General features: G+C 38.3%; 3 protein-coding genes across 4 annotated transcripts in view; 2 read left to right on the top strand and 1 right to left on the bottom strand.

Annotated features, from left to right (window-relative positions):
- Nucleotides 1–9,870, top strand: psmc6 (proteasome 26S subunit, ATPase 6). Its single transcript, XM_032584418.1, has 14 exons — nucleotides 1–132; nucleotides 540–619; nucleotides 1,111–1,150; nucleotides 2,814–2,866; nucleotides 4,337–4,404; nucleotides 4,946–5,060; nucleotides 6,215–6,302; nucleotides 6,452–6,513; nucleotides 6,586–6,709; nucleotides 7,977–8,038; nucleotides 8,903–9,023; nucleotides 9,108–9,188; nucleotides 9,378–9,449; nucleotides 9,528–9,870. Exons 1-14 carry the CDS (start codon nucleotides 48–50, stop codon nucleotides 9,644–9,646), a joined length of 1,170 nt encoding a protein of 389 aa, XP_032440309.1. The 5' UTR covers nucleotides 1–47; the 3' UTR covers nucleotides 9,647–9,870.
- Nucleotides 9,871–11,030: 1,160 nt separating this feature from the next.
- cgrrf1 (cell growth regulator with ring finger domain 1) lies at nucleotides 11,031–18,790 on the bottom strand. Of its 2 annotated transcripts, XM_032584426.1 has the most exons (7): nucleotides 18,580–18,790; nucleotides 17,730–17,866; nucleotides 16,354–16,531; nucleotides 15,690–15,837; nucleotides 15,454–15,561; nucleotides 14,220–14,330; nucleotides 11,031–11,793 (listed from the first exon to the last, which is right to left on the bottom strand). In XM_032584426.1, exons 1-7 carry the CDS (start codon nucleotides 18,681–18,683, stop codon nucleotides 11,755–11,757), a joined length of 825 nt encoding a protein of 274 aa, XP_032440317.1. In that variant the 5' UTR covers nucleotides 18,684–18,790; the 3' UTR covers nucleotides 11,031–11,754. The 2 variants fall into 2 exon arrangements, with proteins under 2 accessions (XP_032440317.1, XP_032440316.1); XM_032584425.1 differs by lacking the exon at nucleotides 11,031–11,793 and having other exon boundaries at nucleotides 12,323–14,330.
- A 1,125-nt stretch (nucleotides 18,791–19,915) lies between these two features.
- Nucleotides 19,916–21,509, top strand: part of nus1 (NUS1 dehydrodolichyl diphosphate synthase subunit) — a 5,480-nt gene continuing 3,886 nt past the window's right edge. The window contains exon 1 of the mRNA XM_032584427.1: nucleotides 19,916–20,499. Coding sequence (XP_032440318.1) covers nucleotides 20,109–20,499 — 391 coding nt within the window. The 5' untranslated portion in view covers nucleotides 19,916–20,108. The remainder of the gene's footprint in view (nucleotides 20,500–21,509) is intronic.

Below are 21,509 nucleotides of genomic sequence, written 5' to 3'. Positions count from 1 at the left end.
CAACCGCCAAATAATACCAGACGAAGAAGAAGAAGAATTTGGGAGTCATGGCGGACACGAGAGATAAAGCTTTGCAAGACTACAGGAAAAAATTACTAGAACATAAGGAGGTTGACGGACGATTGAAAGAATGTAATTGAAATTAATATTTGTACATTTTGCGACGTAGAGCTTGTAGTTATGTACATTCGGATTGTATATTTTCAATTGTTAATGCTACTATGTTAGCTGGACGGCTAGCTTTTGCTTTGTCATGCAGTTCAGCGTTTTCCCTTCAGTCATCCATAAACCCCACTGTTGTTTTTTGTTCAACAACGGACAAAGAACTGTAAAGCGCCATATGCTAAATCATTCAGTGTCGTATGTATCTTTATCTTTGTGCATGCTGGTCAGAAATACATTGTATCTATGTGTTTCTAACAACGAAACCGGCCCATATAAATAGTGAGCTAGCAACGCAGACTGTGAAAACATTGTCTCTATACCTCAACTTGTGAATTGTAAATTCTATCCTGTTGGCGTTTTTGTTTCTTTGCTAGTAAGAGAACAGCTGAGGGAACAAACGAAGCAATACGAGAAGTCAGAGAATGACTTAAAGGCTCTTCAAAGTGTTGGTCAGGTAAGATTCTGCATTGCACTATATTCATGTGTTAGTTGATGGTTAGTTTATATCTTGAGTTGTCTGAAGGAAAATCCTTTCAGTAGTAAGACCTTACAAAGCGAATTGAATTCAGTGCGCTTTACTGGAGCTAAACTGTTCATGCATGCAATACGTTTTTCACATTTATTTAATTGTTGAGCACTATGAAGTCATAATCAACAAATAAAACAGTTAGTTACATAAAGATAACTAAAGCTAGATATAAATTCTGTTTTATCTTTTTTTTTCTTATTCGATTTTATTTGGGCAGTCTTGCTCCTGCTGTGTTTTGATCTCATCTCTCACATATCAGTGACATAGAGGAGTTTGAAATAGTTGGACCAGTGAGATCAATGATTAACGTTTCTTCCCATTTTAAAAGCACGTTAGAATTGGTCTTAATGTGTGTCTATAACTTTGCTGACAGTTTAAAACACATCATGACCTGATTGTACATTTGTTCTTTGCAGATTGTTGGAGAGGTGCTAAAGCAGCTTACCGAAGAGAAATGTAAGCATCTCTACCCCCCTGATATTTCATATGTTTTCATTTGTCAACTTAAGACATGCTAGTTTTCATCGAAGAGTGAATAGGTGTCTCATGTAAAAAAGACAGTCATTCAGCATAAAAAACTATATTAATATAATGAAAAAAGGTAAATTATGATGTTACTTTAGAACTGAACGTATACAAAAACTTTTAAAGGTTTAACTGCTCTACTGTAACATAGATGTCTAGCATTATTCTGATGATGTTTCTGTCATGCCATTTGAACTGTTATAAGCCTGTCTACAGTTAGTTTACTAACTCATTTGACCTTTGTATGTCATTCTAAACATGTGACAAATGTAGGACAGTTACTAATGTACAGCAGCTGGATGTTGAAATTTCTGCCTCAGTTCCAAAACCTGCAGCACATCTTTGTTTTCTATGCGTTGGATCCTTGAAGAGAAAAATAGCAACAGGCAGGTTGGACTTGGGACTAAAAGAAGAGAAAAGATCTTGAAAACCTTTTCGCTAGCAATAGTAAACAATAAATTAAATTTTTACTAATTGCATTGTGACTAACCAATGCAAAACTAAAAGTAAAATTATGCTTCATATAAATGATTATTTCCATAGTCAGACGGTAATGTTTATCTAAAATGTAGACGTGGAACTAAAATTTTAAATATATTAATTGTGAATATGAAATATCTACAAAACTGATGTTTTTGCATTCTATTTTATGCTTATGCAATATAAATAGATTTGAAATATGCATTCCTTCATTTGATTTATTTTGCCAAGTTGTTGCTTTTATCTCTGTCTTTTAATCTAGAATGATCACCTTAGGAACAGTAATCATTTTACCTTTGAATGAATAAATGTTAAGATGTTCACATTTATCTTCAAGCTCCACATTCTTCGTTGTAATTTTTTGTCAGGCAGAGATTTTTGTAAATGATGTCTTAAAACCTTTGTTCACATATTTAAGTGCTACATGTATGTATTAATATTATATTTATTCTAATATCCTTAATTTTGGGAGATCGGTGATTGGCCGATACCTAATGTGAAGCTGATGTTATCCACCATTTTAAAGGTCTGAAATCAACCATTGTCCTTTTCTCCTGTACTGTGAGAAAGGTTTGACTGACAGACTGGCCCACCAGGCCATGTCTGCATGTTTTCAGTTAACAACAGTCACCACACTGTTGCCAACTCAGCAGGTTTATTCCTATATTTAGCTACATTTCAGAGAAAAAAAATTGGTATTGGCTAAGATCAGGTCAGGCTTTGTAAAGATTGGTGATATGCCAGAAAACTGCAATCAATGCCAGTTCTCTGCTGCACTGCAGGTGTTACTGTTTACAGTTTTCCCACCCTACTTTGGTTTATCCCTCCTGCATTCTTAGCATGACACTCAGGTAGAGCGTGGCCGATGTCATGGCCAGTCAGCGAGAACTTGCTGGGAGTGTCCAGTCATTTCCTGAAGCCACAGGGGGTAAAAACATGTAAAAGTGCATGCAGAGTTAATGTGACCCTGCCGGACCCCGTACAGGGCATAAAACTTACACAGGCCATTCGACCCCTGTTTGGGCAGCAGAAGGGTTAAAACAGACAACTGCCTTGCTTGAAGTTTGACTTTTGATGTTTCACAGTTAGTTTTTGTTTTTGCTCTTCCTACCAGTCATTGTGAAAGCCACCAACGGTCCCCGATATGTGGTTGGATGTCGCAGACAGGTGAGCGCTCATAATCATCATCCAGGAGTATCAAACTATTTCAATACAAGTCTAGGATCAGTTCTGAAAAACTTTTAGTTCTCTTTTTTTAGTAAATATTACATTTCATTTTTTAAATATGTATAGGTTTCTCAATAATCAATAGAAAAAATATTTACATCATTCAGGCCCTTCTCAAAATCCTGACCAGCTGACATCAGGACTTTGATGGCCACTCCAAAAAGTTGACATCCTTTTTTAAGGCACTTCCTAAATAATTTGGCACTTTGCTTATGAATGTTTTCCATTTAGAAGAGCTACTTGTGCCCAAGATTCAAATTCCTTCCACATAATATTTGATTTCTTTTTGTTTTTCTGTCAAAACAAAGAGAGTAAACGAGCTTAGCTCTGACTTCTGAGAGGAGTTATTAGAAGAGCAGCTTTAATAACAGATACCATGTTTTGTTAGAGGTTGTCCTCTGCTTGTTTTTAATCTGTGGTTACAATGTAGCCAGAAAATCTGTTCTGGCTACAAATCAGCAAAGCAGTTGAAGTCTTTTGCCTATTTAAAAGGAAGTCTGACTTAGCCTAACAAACAGCATGGTCATATTAAAATAGTTCCACACACTTGTCAAATCATTCACCCTCTGAAGGCCTTTACAATGACGGTTCATCATCAGACCCATTAATGATGAGCTGGCATCAGTTTACGCCAGAACTACTCAATGAAGACAGTCCTAGTTGGTTGAACTGTCTTATCATCACTCCCCAATCTGGATTTTGTTTTCCTGTAATGAAGCCTTTCATTTAGTAATGTAACATCTTTGAATTCAATTCAGTTCTTCTGTAGCACCAAATCACAACAAATATCATCTCAAGGCACTTCACAAAATAAATCATTTCAATTCAGTAATGCATGTATCTCAATAGATCCTAATTGTCAAACTTATTTTTGTATTTTTTATTCAAATCAGTTAAAAAAAAATTTCTTTGTTTATCTAATGAAACCCATCAGATTACATTGAGTCATTTCTTTCATTATTCACTCCTCCTGTTTCACAAAACCAGGATAGCGGATTGAGCCGGGATTTTCCAGATATCCTGATTTAATTAAGCCTTGATTAGGTTTCACAAAAGCAGTATTATATTAGTTACCATGGCGATTGATCCTGTGCAGCTAGCCTGCTCCTGACCAGACTAACAGCCAGGCTTAGTTAAGTTTCTGACTGAATAATCAGAAACCAATGAGTTTTGTCCGTGATTGCGTTTTCTGTTTTGGTCTTATCATCCTGCATTAAAATACCACTAATTCATTTTGGTATTAAGTCAATTAGTATTATTATTTTAACATGATTATGGTAGAAAAAAATATCATTGTCAACTTTAAAATGATCCATGCAGACTGTATTACAGTTTGATTGTGTTTCTGAAAACCATGGCAGTGTTGAGGACTTGGAAAAAATGTAATGACTACAATATTTATCTTTCCAGTTGGACAAATCACAGCTGAAGCCTGGCACCAGAGTGGCTTTGGACATGACTACACTCACTATAATGAGGTGGGTTACAGACTTGAACACTATTCACTGCAGTTTGACCTAAACTTGCCACATGAAAGAGGTACAACATAAAGGAAGAAAAAATACACAAATGGCTAAAGCAACATATAAATTAAATAAAGCAAAATTATCTTCACAAATAAGCTAATATGAAAGTGACAAATATTCCAACCAGGAGTAGCCCCTTCCAGATTTATCCAGATCTACTTTCTTCTCACTTGACTGCTCATTATTGCTACCAGTGGTGGAGAAAAAGTTGGGGCAGAAGAAATTGATTTTGAAATGTAATATTTAAGATTTTCATTTTCCTATGTGCAGCCAGATTTGTAGCTGAGACATAGGGGTTTAAATATTTGCTTTCTCAGTGACTTATAGCAAATCTAAGTTTATGTTTTCTGCTCTGACTAATCAAGTAAAAAGGCACTACCATGAGTATTATAAGAACTTTGAGAACATAATCAGGGAGAGTTTTCCTTTTTCCCACCATGGCAGTTTGTCATTTGTATCTTAAGATGTCTCCCTGTCTGTCTGTTGGTCTAAGGTACCTACCCAGGGAAGTGGATCCTCTAGTGTACAACATGTCCCATGAAGATCCAGGCAGCGTCTCCTACTCTGAAATTGGAGGACTGTCTGAACAGATCCGTGAACTGAGAGAGGTATCTACCTACCTACCCACCCATCTATCTAATTTGTATAGCACTTTTCAGCAGCAAGGCGTTTCAAGGTCAGAAGGACTTTAGAACTGGGTAATGTGCTCTATTTTCTTGGTTTAGTCAGAACACCAGCAGCAGCAGTGTGGATCAGCTGCAGCTGGAGGATTTATTTATTTTTGACAATGTCCACTCAACAGCATAGCCTGTAATGTTCACTAGAACGCTCTGTCACAAATGTATTGATGGTGGCTAACCATCATTACATATGTGTTGGTAGTGGCAATATACTCTGTCAAACTTTGGCACAAACATCACAGAAGAGGGGTTCCTTCAACGTAATTGTTGTTGGACCAAAGCCATACTGTCGATGTGGTTTTGTGTGTTCGTTTTTGCACAAAGCTTTCATGGGTCCACAAGACACACCGGGCTGCTGCAGTATACATCATGATGTTTTGCATTGTGTGTGTTTTACAACGACATATTATAGAGACAGTGATCAAGACACAAAGAAACAGCTATTGTGAGTCAACAGGTTCAGAGGAAGAAATGGTTACTAACGGGCTGAAAAGTCATTTGATTTTTTATGTTATCAAAAAAGAAAGAGCATTAGGCGTTGTGAGTCGTTCTGCTGTGTCACTATACCTGAACTGAGCAGGAGGAGTTTAATATTTCAAACAATTGCAGCCTGACTGAAAAACTGCTGTTCTGACAGTCTGTGCTACCCGACAGTACGCCCTACCTTGCACACATGGTCAGAACAACAGCTCACGGAAGTTGAGTTGCACTGTTTTCCACACAACAGTTAAATTCAGACCAATCACACACATGGAGTTTGCAATGGAAGTTTGTGACAAGAAGGGGTGGATAACTTGAGGATGAGAACAAAATGGCGCAATTTTTGTCAACAATGAGAACTGACGCTGACATTTCGGCTGGACCACGCAGAGAACTTAAGATCAAGATTCTCCCTGTTATTAGTCTTCCCAAATCTAAAGGGAGAGGATTCATCCTTTGGCTCTGTGCTGAGAGTTTCAGGAACGAGAAGAATTTACCTTTTGAATGAACTGTGGACATATTGTGTTATGAACTGTAAGAACCTCACGGAATTTCATTTGACTCATCGCACATTGAAAAACCTGTCTGTCCTTACTTTGCAGGTGATTGAACTTCCTCTGACCAACCCTGAGCTCTTTCAGAGAGTGGGAATTATTCCTCCAAAAGGTTGCCTGCTTTATGGGCCTCCAGGTAGCAGCTGGCCAACTTCACACATTTATGTTTTAGTCACATTAATTTAAGTTCAGACACATTCACAAGCAGGCATTTTTTCTTTATTTTCTACTGTTTTTGGCTTGTCATTAATGGTTCTTAATGGTATGAATTTTATTCTGGACCAGGCACTGGGAAGACTCTACTTGCCAGGGCCGTGGCCAGTCAGTTGGATTGCAACTTTCTAAAGGTGAGTATCAGTCCTTCCTGCAGTGTTCAGCTCCATTCTACAGCCGTGTGACAACGTGTTTGGACATTACAGGTTGTGTCCAGCTCCATTGTGGACAAATACATCGGTGAAAGTGCAAGGCTCATTAGAGAGATGTTCAACTATGCCCGGGACCACCAGCCATGCATCATCTTCATGGACGAGATTGATGCCATTGGTGAGGAATCATGCTAGCCCTCTGCTTATTTGATTGATTGTAGATTATATAAAGTCCTTCTGTGTGGATGGGCAGGGGTCACATTATAGAGAGATCATCTGTAACCATGCCAAAAAGATCAACGTTTTACACTAAGCACAATGTTTGTGGCCAGACAGTAGCCAAAAAAGTTCAGTAACAAAGAGCAAATCAGCCATTACAGAGCAAAATCCTACCACCATCACCACTGGCACCTCAAAAAACTTTTTAAAAAGGTCAGTCTTTGCAGTCTTTCATTTAACTAGGTAAAGCCTGCATGTTGTAAACCAAGAGTGGTAGAAAAAGCTGCAGCAGGGATACCTGCATCCTTGACAGGATTGCAGAGCAAAATCCTTTCAAGAACTTGGGGGAGCTTCACCAGAAATGGACCGAGGCTCTCAGTGGATCAATATCCACTATATTGAGATAAATCATACACATGGGCTGTAAATGTCACATTCTTGATACCAGAAAGTGTCTCTGGAGGAGTGGAGAGGCACAGGATCCACGGTGCTGTTGGTTGGTTTGGGGTGCTGCTGGTGTTGGTCCACTGGGTTTTATCACCTCCTCAGTAAACATGGCCATCTAGCAGGACATTCTACAGAACGTCATGCTTCCCTCTGCTGACCAGCTGTATGGAGTTGTTGGTTTTTATTTCCAGCAGAACCTGGAAATAAAAGTACCAAAAGCTTCTTCAACAGTGTTCCTGTTCCTGATTGACTAGCAAACTCCCCTGACCTTTAACTGACCCCCTCCATGCCACGGCGCATTGATGCAGTAATTTATGCAAGAGGAGCATAATTGAGTTTTACTTTCTGAGATAAATGACGAGAAATAGTGAACTTTGTACAAATTCTAGTTAAGTTATTTCAATTTACAAACCACAGTCTGTTTTCTCAGCAGACTGGCTGATTTCTGCTGAATCTTTTTTTGTTTTTGGTAAACAAGCTGCTCACTTCAGAGTCAGCAGCAAGCACAGCTTATTGTTACTTATTGTTTACAGCCAATGAATCATTTACGTCCCAACGCATCTAAATAAAATGGATTTAGAGACACAAATATGACCTAACCTTTTGAAAAAAAGACATCTTATTATTTATGACAAATATCTACTACAAGAAATCTGTTGTAAATTTTAACAATTGGTTACTGTATGTTGTTTTTATTGTGTAAATCACTTTGAGCAAAGAAATTTGACTTGACTGGTCAAATACTATGGGCCTAAATATTGTCATTTCATTTTCTGCAGGTGGCCGCCGTTTCTCAGAAGGTACTTCAGCTGATAGAGAGATCCAAAGAACTCTGATGGAGGTATGAAATTAATATCATTTGCTGTGTTCTGGTGGGAAGGATATAACCACTTTGGAGAAGACATCATAATCTGTCTAGATTTTTACTGTCAGGTCAGCACCACAGAGCTCTCTTTACAAAAACCTGCTGCCATGGAGACGGTTTCTTTCCCCAGACTGTCTCTCTGAACTCTTAACTGTCAGTGTCCAGAGTGCACATTTGCACTAATTCAACTTTTTTGTTGGTTAAAAACAATGATTAGATGCATATTCACAGGAAAAAACTTTATTTCCCCAATATAATTTAGTCAAAATATTTCATTGAGAACAAAATGGAACCAAAGTCAAATTGCTGTTTGTGTGAACAAACTTGGCAAAGGAAACTGATCAGATTTTTCTTAATGGAGTCTGTATATGAATTGTGCATTATTAGGACATAATTATGCATTATTGGATGTTGATTCAGATTGCCAAAATCAATTTGATTCACAATTCAGTTTTATTGAGTTTTTATTCAGTTAAGGATATTACACAGTCACCATTTTACTTGGATATGGTTGACATTCTCAGAACTAATGCTTCAAGTGGTAAAAACTAACATGGTGCATTAGTAAAAATATCAATATTTACATTAATAGTGTATTTTTTTATTTAACATAACCTGACAGAACTAAAATGCAATCAATTAAATTCAAACCACCAAAACTAGTGGCGATCGTCCAGAAAACTGCATCGATTGTTATGCAGTATAATTATGCAGTTATAATAATTATCAAGTCAGTTATTTTGACTTGATGTCAGTCAAAATAACTGACATCAAGAAAGTCTAATTCAACCTCTGACTGAGATCTGGATGATGACTCTTCTCTTTACTGTGTTCTGTCAGCTGCTGAACCAGATGGACGGTTTTGATACTCTACACAGAGTCAAGATGATCATGGCCACCAACAGGCCGGACACCCTGGACCCAGCGCTGCTGCGGCCTGGAAGACTGGACCGGAAAATACGTGAGCGTTACTTTCTGTGTTAATCTGTCAGCTTCATGTCTGTCAGCTACACACAACAAGAGCTCTGTGTGTTTTCCTCTCTAGACATTGAGCTGCCAAATGAACAAGCTCGACTGGACATCCTCAAAATCCACTCCAGTCCCATCACCAAGCATGGCGAAATAGGTTGGTACACAAATTGCATCCAGGTGAACTTTGATGCACCTTTTAGTAAGACCTGGGTGCTCAATAACCATCTAAAAAATAAAATCAAAGTTTTTTTTGTGGTTGTAAGTTTATCTGTTTGCTCAAAGTTAGTTCAGCACACAAAATCTTCTAGCATTAATTGTCTTGATATCTTTGATATTTTCCCAGATTTTGAAGCCATTGTAAAACTGTCTGATGGTTTCAATGGTGCTGATCTAAGAAACGTGTGCACTGAAGCAGGTAATGTGCTAAAACCCAGAATCCTTGGCACTCTTACCTCCTTGATCAGGGTTTTTATGCTGACTCTTGTTTTCTCAGGACTGTTTGCGATCCGGTCTGATCGTGAGTACGTCACTCAAGAAGACTTCATGAAAGCTGTTCGCAAAGTGGCCGACTCAAAGAAGCTCGAGTCCAAGTTGGACTACAAACCTGTTTAAACCCTTTGTCTCAGTGCTTTTTCTGGTTTAATGTTCTTCTCATTCACTGGCTTGTTGTCTTCACTGCTTCAAAGCCAATAAGACTTGGAGCAGTAAATGATGAATGAATGAGAAATGAAACTGCTTTCTGTTGTTTATACCTCTTCAGCTCTTCTGATCATTCTGTTCTTCTATAAACCAATTGTGTAAAACTAGTTTGCAAATACAGTACTATTACAGATGTATTGATGTTTCTGTTTTTTGAGTCTGTTTCTGATGTTGTGATTTGTGCAGAACTTGGTGTGGATTTTCTGACTGAAGGTTCTGTGAGTTTTTGTTCCTGTAGCAGAAAGATGATTCCAAACTGCAGATCTTTTCCCAGAGATCTACACTTCCTCATTCATGGTGGCCTGACAGATGCTGTCAGCAGAACTTTCCAGTGCAAAACTAACTGAAAATATTTGCAGATATTAAAAATCTGCTGTTACATTTGGTGCCATATCTGCCTCATTCAAACTTGACCATAATATATTTTTGTTTTAAACTATATGGTTTTTACACTTTATAAAGTGTAAAGTGGCACCAGTCGTGCTGAGCCTGAAACGCATGCATCCGCACTGTTGTGTTGTGCTAAGCACAGGTTAAGATTAATACATTCTTATGGTTGTATGTACATATTTCCCTCCCCACACTTCATTAATAAGTGCAGACATGATTCTGTTCATGCTGATCAATGTTTCCAGCTATTGACTTTCCTGATGGACCTGCTCCAGCTGATACACAGTGGCTTAGGAGATACTAATGGAAATATGGTTTGTGAATATTTAACATCAGTAATAAGATCCACCTGTTCTTGAAGCGAGGACGGCTCCTTAGATTCCATTTTTACAGCAGCTCCATTCACTGATCATGCTATAATGATGCATCAAGAAATGGCTAAACTAAATGATTGTTGCTATGTGATGCTGCCTTTGTTAAACTGCAATTATTTGTGTAATTTAATTTTTTTATCGCCCCGCAAGGGTTCTTTTTGTGGGCTCTAGTGTCCCTTTTTTCCAAAGTAGGCTGACAGGAAAGGGGGGAAGACATGCGGTAAACATCGTCGGGTCCGGGAGTCGAACCCGCGACAGCCGCGTCGAGGCCACGTTGCCTCTGAATGTGGGTCGCGCTAACCCCTCCGCCACTACGGCACGCCCTGTGTAATTTAATTTTAAATATTCAGAAAAATGTGTAAGGTTTCAGAAAATGTTGGTTACAACAAACCAATGAACATTACACTAATTTACTGAGAGTAAATGTAACATTAACCACAAAGCAGAAAAACAGCACAAACCTTCACTTTGCAGATAAATCTGTTTGAAAACAGTAAACTGATAGAATAGTTTCTTTCAAACAGAGAAATGACTTTCAAAGGAAGATCAGATTTATGGCACATTTATAATTTGCACAGCATCAACAATTAGAGGTGAAAAGTAAATCTATACCACTAATGAAGCCAACTATTTACTAATAGTTGGATTCACAAAACCAGGTGAAACTACAAGTTTATGGAAACCAAGAGAACAAAGGACAGGATCTCTTGGCTTTGTAGGCTATGAATGAGCTGCAGCCTCCACCAGCAGGGATCCAAGACTCAGGGTTTCTTCTCTTACTGGCGACTTGATGACCACCTGGACAGTGAAGTGGACTAAAGCGACTGATGCTCTTTACAAAGAAGACTACCTGCAGGTAGAGGACATAAGGTCCTCTACCTGCTGAGGACCTTATGACCCTGTGATGGCATCAGGCATCGTTTATGGAAGGGTCTTCAGCTCCAGTCCTCCAGGGCCGGAGTCCTGGTGTGATTAAATGTGTCTCTGCTTCAACACACCTGAGTCACATAATTAGGTCATCAGCAGGATTCTGTCTGTCACTTGATTCAGTTGTGTTGGACCAATGGAGCTGAATACCCCTGTTCTATGGCAGGGATGTTCACGTTTTAGTTCTGTCTTTGATTCAACCAGCTGGTGTAGTGTGTTGGACCAGCAGCTTCTCTACAGCTGAGAGGGAGTTGGATAAGTTCATCAGGACGGCCGGCTCTAAGGCGCCCCTTGACCCAGAGCAGGTGGTGGGAGACAGGACAATGTCTCCTACTCCATCTCTGAAGCTGTTGCTGAACTGGAGGGATCCTAAGTGCACAAAAAAGCGTTCTGGAGATCCTTCCTCCAAGCAGCAGTAAGATTATACACCCATCACTTCTCTCATCAAACTCAAGAGTTTACATTTCTGCAGGTATTTGTAAGTTTTTCTTATTTTACCGTTTGCAGTTTTTCCCCCCAAAATCTTGTAATTAGTCTTTTTTATGCACAAGTTTACATTATCCCAGTCAGTCCATTCATTTTCTTGTTCAATTGTAATAGTTTCCAATCTTCTGGAACTGACTGGATGATGAATTCTAAAAAATATTTGAATGTTGAAATACTTACAATATCTCCCCTTGTTTACTGTAAAAACCTCAAAGTCCTGTCATAGTTCTCATGCTGTCAGTTAAACATCTGAATGGCAGTGAAAGAATCATGTTTGTTTTTTACTTTTCCAGAGTCTTCATTACCATTCAGCTCTGTGTACAAGGTGAGGAGCTGCTGAGGATGAGTTCTGGCACATTAACTGTCGTAGTGGTGACCATTCAATGCTCTCTATTCAGTTCAAGAAATGAAAAAACTTTTATAAAGGTCTTTATTCTTCAAAAATTAAGACAGGAGCTCGTGAGTTGCAAAAACTCATTATTACTTCTCAGTCCTTCCACAGGAAGACTCTACATTTCTGAATAAAGACATTACACAACAAAAGGTAAATGACAAGCAACGTATTAAAGGTATTTAAGGCTCCTGGCTTGGTTAGTCTTCTCAAAAGTATTCAGAAATTTTCTTGGGTTAGGGTAAGGTTCTAGACTTGTAGAGAAAGTTATCTTCCTGAAACAGTTTATCATTCTGTCATAAATACAGTAAAATAAGGAAATGACCTTGAAGAAGCCGAGGGATACAAAGTTGATCAGAAATACTGTCCACATTTCTGTCTAATAAGCTTAAGACATTTATTGACCAACAACTAACCTGGAACAAACCCAGTTAGGCTTCATTCCAGGTTAAATTTTTATCTCTAATTTCAGGCGTAATATTTTACGGCGCGCCTTAAGGCACATTGGGGATTTTTTTTCTTTTGCGTTTCCTCACAAAAGTATTGCATTCCACGCAATAATGTATTTGGAAGCCAGTTCATGCAGCATCTTGAATTCTTTCATGTAAGAAATGTTAATATCTCATTTGTGAGTAATCTAAAGTTGTACATCTTTTTCTTTTGGCTAAATATTCCACAAACTCAGGCGGGGAATGCAGGAGCAAAACAAGTCAAACCCCTGGTTACACTGTATCAATGTGACTGTATACAAAATGGACCAGGGTGTATTTGCAAGTTTATTGTGAGGGAATGCAATACTTTTGTGAAGGAACGCAATTTAAAAGTTTCCCCCCGTATCCCTGTTGAGACTCCCAAATATTTCCTAGCACCTAAATCAAATTTTGAAAGATCTGGTGATTGTGTTGAGGAAAATAGCATTCAGTCAATCAGAACGATTGTTTCTTTTCTCTGTTATAGTAACGTTTCATAAAGGTAATATATTTATTGGCAGAATTTCTTTATGGTAATCCAAAGGCTAAAATACTGACTGTGATGTTATCTGCTTTAAGCAGCTGAACATTTTGCTGCATGTGGCCCATGGATTCTGATATCTGCTGTTTGAGTAGATGATGCTTGGTGTTCTGAAACTACCTGCTCACTCACTTTCTTGTTAAATAAATTGCCAGCCAGTGGAGCTTTTGGAGATCACTTCCATTTTACTGATTTAAAGGAATTATTATGTGGAAATTCTTTTTTTCCTCTATTATTGTGTCCTCTCAATATCTTGTGTTTGACTGTTAGGTTGACTGTAAAACAGTTTATCAGAGGACCGCTCTTCTTACGGATCCTTTAGCTTTAGGTTAGTTTTAATAGTTTCTTTTCAGTGTATTTAGACCAAGGTCATGCATTTTTGTAGTTGTCTCTAATTTAACAAGCCTGAATCAAATAATTCAATGATAAGCATTAAATAATTTGCAGAGTTTAAGATATTTCATTCTATGTATCTGTAATAAAATTAAATACATAAGTTTCATTTTCTGAAAGTCACAAAAACCAACAAACCAACAAACAAAATATATTTGGATAATATCTGACATCTTGACATTAGTTCTATGAAACCAGATTATTAGAAGGTATAAATACAAGCAGAAATAAAGGCAGTTTGGAAGCAACGCTAAGTTGAAAGACCTCAGTGTGTTTGTGTGTAAGTACAGGATCTTTAACGCCATGTAAAGGTGAATATAAGCAATCTTGTTTGTAATGCATCGTCTATATGACATAAATTATATTATATTTGTAATGTTGGTCTAAGTGCAAACGACTCCAGGACAAAGGCTCTGCAAATTGGACAGTGTTGAAAGTGCAACATGCAACTGTCACAGACGCAGGCGTGTCGGCACGGCAGCAGCACCCTGTTGACCGCTGCATTCTGACAGACCACACAGTTTCTACCCGTCTCCTCTGACCAGTCGCTCTCCCCTCGGTCAGGACTTCCCTCCATCTGTTCTCCAGCCGGCTGCCCAGAACCTTCAGCCGACATAAAGAGTGGCTGCAATCACAGAGAGAACCCAGTTAGAGCCCAGACAGGCACGGAGCAGCTCACATAACTGAACCAACATTATTTATTCTGATGTACTGTGTTGTAATTTGTACAATTACTTTCTTTTTTTTTCTCAATAAAAACTAGTAAATAACAAAGCAACAAAACAAACCAGTTCAACATTCCCTGCTTCTGTTGATCACTACAGAAAATATGTAAACATAACAGAAAGAAATTACACAGGGCTGCTGATAAATACATTTACATGTTTGTTTTGAAACCATTAATTTTAATACATTGTAACTGATTCTTTTCCTTTCCCATAGTAGTAAAATTTTGTTGTATCAACATCAAATTGACAGACAAATGAAAGCACACACTGAAGAAGCAGTTAACATGGAAAATGATTGCATGACTGACTAAAGGATATATGGCTATAAGAATATCATAGGAATACTTTTTAATGAACTACAGTGGGGATGTCCAGCTTTACCAGCAGCAAGTTAAAGGTAAATGGAAGAATGCATATTCAAACTAAGGTTCTTGTTCTATTAACTTGCTTATACTGACAGAAGCTGTTCTCTGACGGTAATAAGTGGGGAGCTAAACAGGTTCAGTTATGCTCTGGGGCTGCTGTCCTGCATGTGGCTCAGGATGCCTTGAAGTCTTGAAGTAAGATGAAATATCAAGACAAAGTCACCCTGGAGAGAAACATGCAGCCTGGAGTCAGGAAGCTTGGTCTCAGTTGCAGGTTGAGGGTCTTCCAACAGAATAATCCTAAACATCTGTAGAAGGACCAGCAAACCTATGGACAGGTGCTGAAGTCTCAAGGGCAGCAACTGTCTGACTGCAGTGATCTCTAAAGGTTTTGCAACAAAATATTAAGTTTTAGGTACCATCATTTTGTTCAGGCCTGTTTTCATAAGTTTGTTTTTATAGTGATTCTATTGAACCACATTTTGAAAGACATGTCTGATTTTCATTGGGTCATTTTCACAAAAAGTATATTTATGATTACTTTTATCAGTTATTTCAGTGACCACTGTGGGGTGTCAGTAACCACATCTGTTATGTAACTTGTTTCAATGTCAAGGAAATTAGGAAAATGTCCTTAAAGATAAATTTGACATACTTTTAATTCATGCATGTATCCTTGTGAGGTAAGAAGATACTGGAAGAGAATCCGTGCAGAAAGATTGTATTTCCCATCAGGAACATGAATAACGATTACATTTGCCACCTGGAAGAGAACAGAGCAGTTTGCTGTCAGAAGAAATTATGAGTGCTAATTATGCACATGCCAATCTTTACTGAGGCTCTTTTACAGTGTTGCACATTCCATTTTAAATTGTAATGAAAAGAACTAACAATATTGTATAGATATCTGGCCTCAGTTTCTGCCAGAGTCAGGACAGCCACGAGAGGATAGTGTTTCCTTGGCAACGGCCCAAAATCTGGAATCCTCTGGTCAGCAGGGATGCAGGTGTGACATTCCTTTTCGTCTTCGCTGCGGATACTGGCAGGATGAAGTCAAAGTGGTACCCGTCTCATTGTCTCAGTCAATGTGATCAAATAATTGGTATCTAACGCACAGAATAAAGTCCAAGTAAGTTACTTTTCACTGACTTTTCAGAGTGTAACTGCACATTATTCATTTTACAAATAAAGCTCGGTATCAAACCACATCATACATCACAAGTCTGACTGTTCCACGTTTACATGCAGGTCACTTCACACTCAGACTGACTTGTTACTGCGATGAAAAATTGCTGACAATTTTTATAAAATAGTGATAGAAATGGACTAAATTGAATCTGAGACATCCACCGTGAAGCACAATCAATTTAAGCACTTTACACAATCTTTCATTCACCCGTCCATACACACATTTACTCTGACGGGGATAAGCTATGTTGCAGAAGGCTGCCATTCAATCCATGCCATAGTTCCCCCACCGTCTAATTACCCACTACTGGGTTCCATAATAAAAACTTTCTCAGATTAGGTTCTTTGCTTGCAATAAAAAGGATACTAGAAAGTTTGATGGTAGTGGAAGCGATGGTGCAGCGCTTCAAGGAAGTGTTGAGGACTTGTGAGCCTCAGGTTTTGTTGATGGGTGCGCAGCGCCTCCTGCAGAGCTCCGACTTCACAGCCCCAGAAACAGCTCAGTACACAAGGCTCCAAGCAGCAAGGTTTCAGTGATACACCATCTACAAAGGAGTGGATGCTGTGGTTAGGGGAAATGGATCCCTGGACATACTGTACAAATACCAGGAACATCTGAAGGAAGAATACAGAACTGTTGATTTATCGTTTTCTGGAGCTTCTCTCTGGTGTAGCTCCTCAGTCAATAGCGCTGATGTAGAAGGCAACTAGACCTCTTGTCCTGCTTCTTGAAAACATCTCACCTCTCGTCCAAAACACTTCTTCATGGAGAATTACCAGCCTCTTTGTGGGCTAGCACAGGGCTGCAGTTGGTAGCACTGTCGCCGTGCAGCCACATGCTCCTGGGTTAGAATCTCAAACTCTGCTTTTTGGAGTTTGCATGTTTGGGCTTTCTCTGGCAACAGTTCTTTTGTTCAGAACCTCAGAGACTTGTTTACCGTGAGCTGCCATGCTAATCATGCTAAACTTCCAGTAAACATTATAAGAGACTGTGAGAGTGATAACAGATTTAACACACCTGACATGTGTAACAGTAACATGTAAACATGACACCAGAGGGGAGGGGAAATGGCTCATACAACAATTTATTAGCTACTTTTGAGTACACTTTAGCGTGTCCTCACTTTTGTTACCAGTGGATTAGATATTAATGGCTGTGTGTTATTTTGAGGGGACTGTTATACTAGCTGTATACTGACTACTTTAAAGGGTGAATCTTCAGTTTTGTCCACTGAAAAGACAGAATAAAATATTCATAAAAATGAGAGGGGGGTGAAATTCTGTAACAAATAATAGACTCTTTAAGAAACGGGCTACTAAGCAAAGGTCAAGTTTTGCTTTTTGGTCCATCAATGTTTTACCAAATCTTCCTTTAACAACAGTATTAACTGTTCAACACTGATTTTTAGCTGAGAGCGTTTACATGTTTACTGACATGAAATGCTTTATTTCTAATTTGCTTGGAGTGTTTTTGTTCAAATAAATTAATGTAGCTATATACTTGGAATTCAGGTTCATGTTTATTTTAATATTAGATAACAGATTTAACCCACCTGAGATGTGTAACAGTAACACGCAAACATGTTACACGTAAATCTTCTGTTAACTTTAACCCCTTCTGCTAAAGTTAACAGAAGGGGTTAAGGAGAAGTGTTTTGTAATTCTTACAACGGTTTAGTACATTCTCTCACATGTGCAATCCAAAGCTTCCATTATCTTACCTGATTACATTTTATCACTCACCACTGACACATGCTGACCCAGATCCCAGTGCTAGAGAAAACGGATTGGTCTCCTGAACCATTAGTTTCTCAGGAGTCGACACTGTGGACTCTGAATCCTCATGGCTCAGAAGAAACACTGGGACATCAAAGCCAAACCTGGTATACAGAATAAGCAAATGGCTAGAGTCTCACTCCTAATGTTTTTATGATACATTTTTCTTCAACGTAAATTAACATTACAAAACATCAAACAATTTCTGACCTTAAAACATGTACTTTTAACAGACTGCATATCAAACTCCTGGTTTGTTGGACATATAAGTTACATGAGTCAGTTACATTTGGATGCCGTATGAGGCAGGCAACAACAATAACACAGAACCACAATGATTAGATAAATTAGTACATATAAAAAGAGATCACGCACTATTCAGGTGAGATTCTTTAAAAGTCACGTCCTTTTCTATTGAAAGTTATTTTGACAGTAAAGGTAGCAGACCCCAGGGATGGGAAAATTGACAGAATGTGTCAATATGAGCTTCAACAGCTTGTGATGGTCGGTGTGTGTGCTGAGCAAACACCAACCTTCCTCTTCACAATACCACAAAAACAAAAAACACATTTCATATCTACACATGAAATCAAAATGTTTATTTTTAGTTATTAGTCAGAAAATGATTTCTCTTTGGTCTTGATTAGCGCGGTTACTCCTTTAGAATCTAAAGGACTTCTGCATTACAAGCCGTCTTTGCATTAGCAAGACACAAACATGCTTCTGTTGGACATATACGAAAGTAAAAGGTGAAAACCTTTTACCTTTATAAACGGACATCTTTTATAAAGACGGAAGTTAAGCGAACACTGCTTACCAACCCAATACGATGGCAGCGGTCACGAGAAAACACAGAGAAACCACAGCGATGTAGAAGAGCGGAGAATATTCATACAATGTAACGAGAAGAATCGTGGCCATCTCATCCAGTAGATGTACCTGAACGGATCAGCTGATGACATTTGAAGTAAACAAGGGGAAAGGCAGACATGATGGAACCTTTTTCTTTTCGGATTCGTCAGTAAACAGAGTATTTCTACTCCATACTGCCACCCCCGTGGTGTGGAGTGGAATTACACATTGCTTCAATTACACATTGCTGTCAGTGTGATAACGTTACAATCTCTTCTGTCCGATGATCACACACTTGTCTGTTATATTTCCCTACAGTAAATATTGTTTTATTCTTCAAATTTCTATCCATCTGGTGACGCGACTCGGTTGTCTTTGATATCCAGTATTAAAACGTGCAGGACTCTCACATTTTGTCCATATTTTATTCCTCACTCTGAGTTTGAGGCATAAATTCTGTGTGAATTTTGGCAAAAGCAGACCTTTTTCTCCACCCAGTGCAGTTATTTGCTCTCTTAAAATCTGCTTAGATTTACATTCTGATCGTAGGTAAGCAACACAAATACAAATAAAGCTAAACCAAAATAGGACAAATCCCAACCAAGTCAAACAAAGTGTTTTACTGTACTTGTTAAAAAATACATTAAATGAGTACATATTATTTCTTACACTTTTTTGTCCAGCAATAAAAGATTCTCAAAAAAGTTTTTGGGATGTGTGTGGGTTGAACCTTTTTCTGACCTTATCAGGATGAATTCATAATATGGAAACAATTCAGGAGAGCATGGTGTACTGAACAGACATGGTTTTTCCCTAAGAAAATAGTATTGTGTGTATATACATGTTTGTATATATTGCTCTTTTTAACCTTTATTATGTCCTATGTCCTATATTATGTCCTCTGAAGTTTATATATTCTTAATGTTGTACCCTGTGAGTGTGTGAAACCAATGTCATATTCCTTGTTTGTAAGACTGTATTGTTTTTTCATGACTAAGTTTGCCGTAATGGTGAAGTTTGATGCACACAGTTTGATTTTAAATAATTTAAAAAAACCAATTAATTCATTTGATCAAATTCCTGACCTATAGAAAATGATTATAGTGGAATTAATACATTTCATTTAAGTTATTAGGTGAATAAATGGAAAAACAATTTATTGATAATGATTGCAATTCTATGATTAATACAAGAATCTGCGATGTAACGCCTGTTTGCACAGGCTGGTTTTTATGTCAGTTATAATCGCTTTAAGCTGTAGTGATACCACAGCAAGACTGGAAAACAACATAGTAAAACCGAGAGGATTGTTGATGAAGAATTTCAGTAGATCATTTTTTAAAGCCGTGTTTAGATTTTAGAGATTTAATCCTCACGCCGGGTGGCGGTAATACACTTTAAAGCTGTGTGACACCCGCTTTCAAATACAGAAGAAGAAGAAACTGATGAAACCTCTGTAGGTAGACATTCTCCTTTCCGTTTACAAGGCCAGCAATGGCGTTGCTTTACGGCCTTATTTGGCGCCTTCTTTTAGCATTAGTTCGCATCAAAAGAGCGACAGTTTCCTGGCTCCGAGTCCGTCTTCGAACATGGAAAGGCCGTTTCTGGCAGCGGACAATGGCTGCGCTGCTACTGCCGGTTCCTGTGTCTGAGTTCAAGCAGAAGAAGGCCGGTGCTGACCAGAGTTCTGACAGTGACCGTGATGGCAAAGGCGCTGGAAGCCGTCGGTCACGTTGGATATCTGACGGGATTTCGCTGGAGAAACTACCGGTCCACATCGGCCTTGTAGTGGCTGAGGAGGAGCTCAGCTACACGGACATCGCCAACATGGTGGTCTGGTGTATGGCTGTCGGTGTTTCCTACGTCAGCGTCTACGATCATCACGGTGAAAACTTTTGTTTACCAGGCTTACAGTATAAGTTTATCATTTCTTTGCGCTGTGTTTGCTCTTAGTTTTAATCATTGACGCTCCTTCAAAAGTTGGCTGGTCACACTTTAAACTTTTAGGTCCAGTCGAAAAGGGCCTAAGCATGATTAAAAACTATGTATTTATTTCACTTCTACTTTTCGCTCACTTTAGACCAGAACTTGGATAAATCTTTTAAGTTTCTGTTATTACCCTTTTGTTATGATAATCGTTGTTTTCTGATAGGAAAAACCCGAAATATGTAAATACATGCAAATAATGAGGTGTAAAATGGAGTATTTGGGATGAGGTCAGTTGACGATGATTAGTATTTCAAAATTTAGAAACATGCTGAACGTTTTTATAAAGAAATGTAGATTAATGGAAAACCGTTTGAATTGAGCAAACCACAGAATGATTTCAGTCACTTGAATGATTCAGGAAATGTAATATTTCTGAATGCTTGCCCAATAAAATGCAAAACCTCAGTTACTTTCATTCTCTACGGAGTCCTCCAGGGGACATGGGGATTTTTTTTTCTTTTGCGTTCTCTAGCAAAAGGTTTTGCGAGGGAACGCAAATAATCTACTGATCAGTTATGCAGCATAATTGAATACTGTAAGACTTCTTACGGTGACCGCCGTACTTTCTGCATTAGTACAAGGTTATGTAAGTTTTTTTCCATGAATGCTAATATCTCCTTGTGAAGTATCTGACATTTTATATCTTTTTCTTTAGTATAGAAAGGCACCACAAACCTATGATATAAACATAAACTTTCCGTAAGTAGGAAAGAAATGAAAATAGATCCAAACTATTTGGACTATTTCTGAGTTATTATCGCGGGTAAGAAGTCATCTGACAGTTTTAATTGTCTCTGTTGTGTTCGTAGTCTGAATGGTTTAAAGGGCTTTCAGTGCCGTTGCATCTTAGCTTTAACAGACATAAACATGCAGGAAAAAATAAATTTATTTTCAATCAGTGTTTTG

Source organism: Xiphophorus hellerii, chromosome 15 (assembly GCF_003331165.1).
Source record: "Xiphophorus hellerii strain 12219 chromosome 15, Xiphophorus_hellerii-4.1, whole genome shotgun sequence".
NCBI lineage: Eukaryota > Metazoa > Chordata > Actinopteri > Cyprinodontiformes > Poeciliidae > Xiphophorus > Xiphophorus hellerii.
This window is presented reverse-complemented; position numbering and strand designations above follow the sequence as displayed.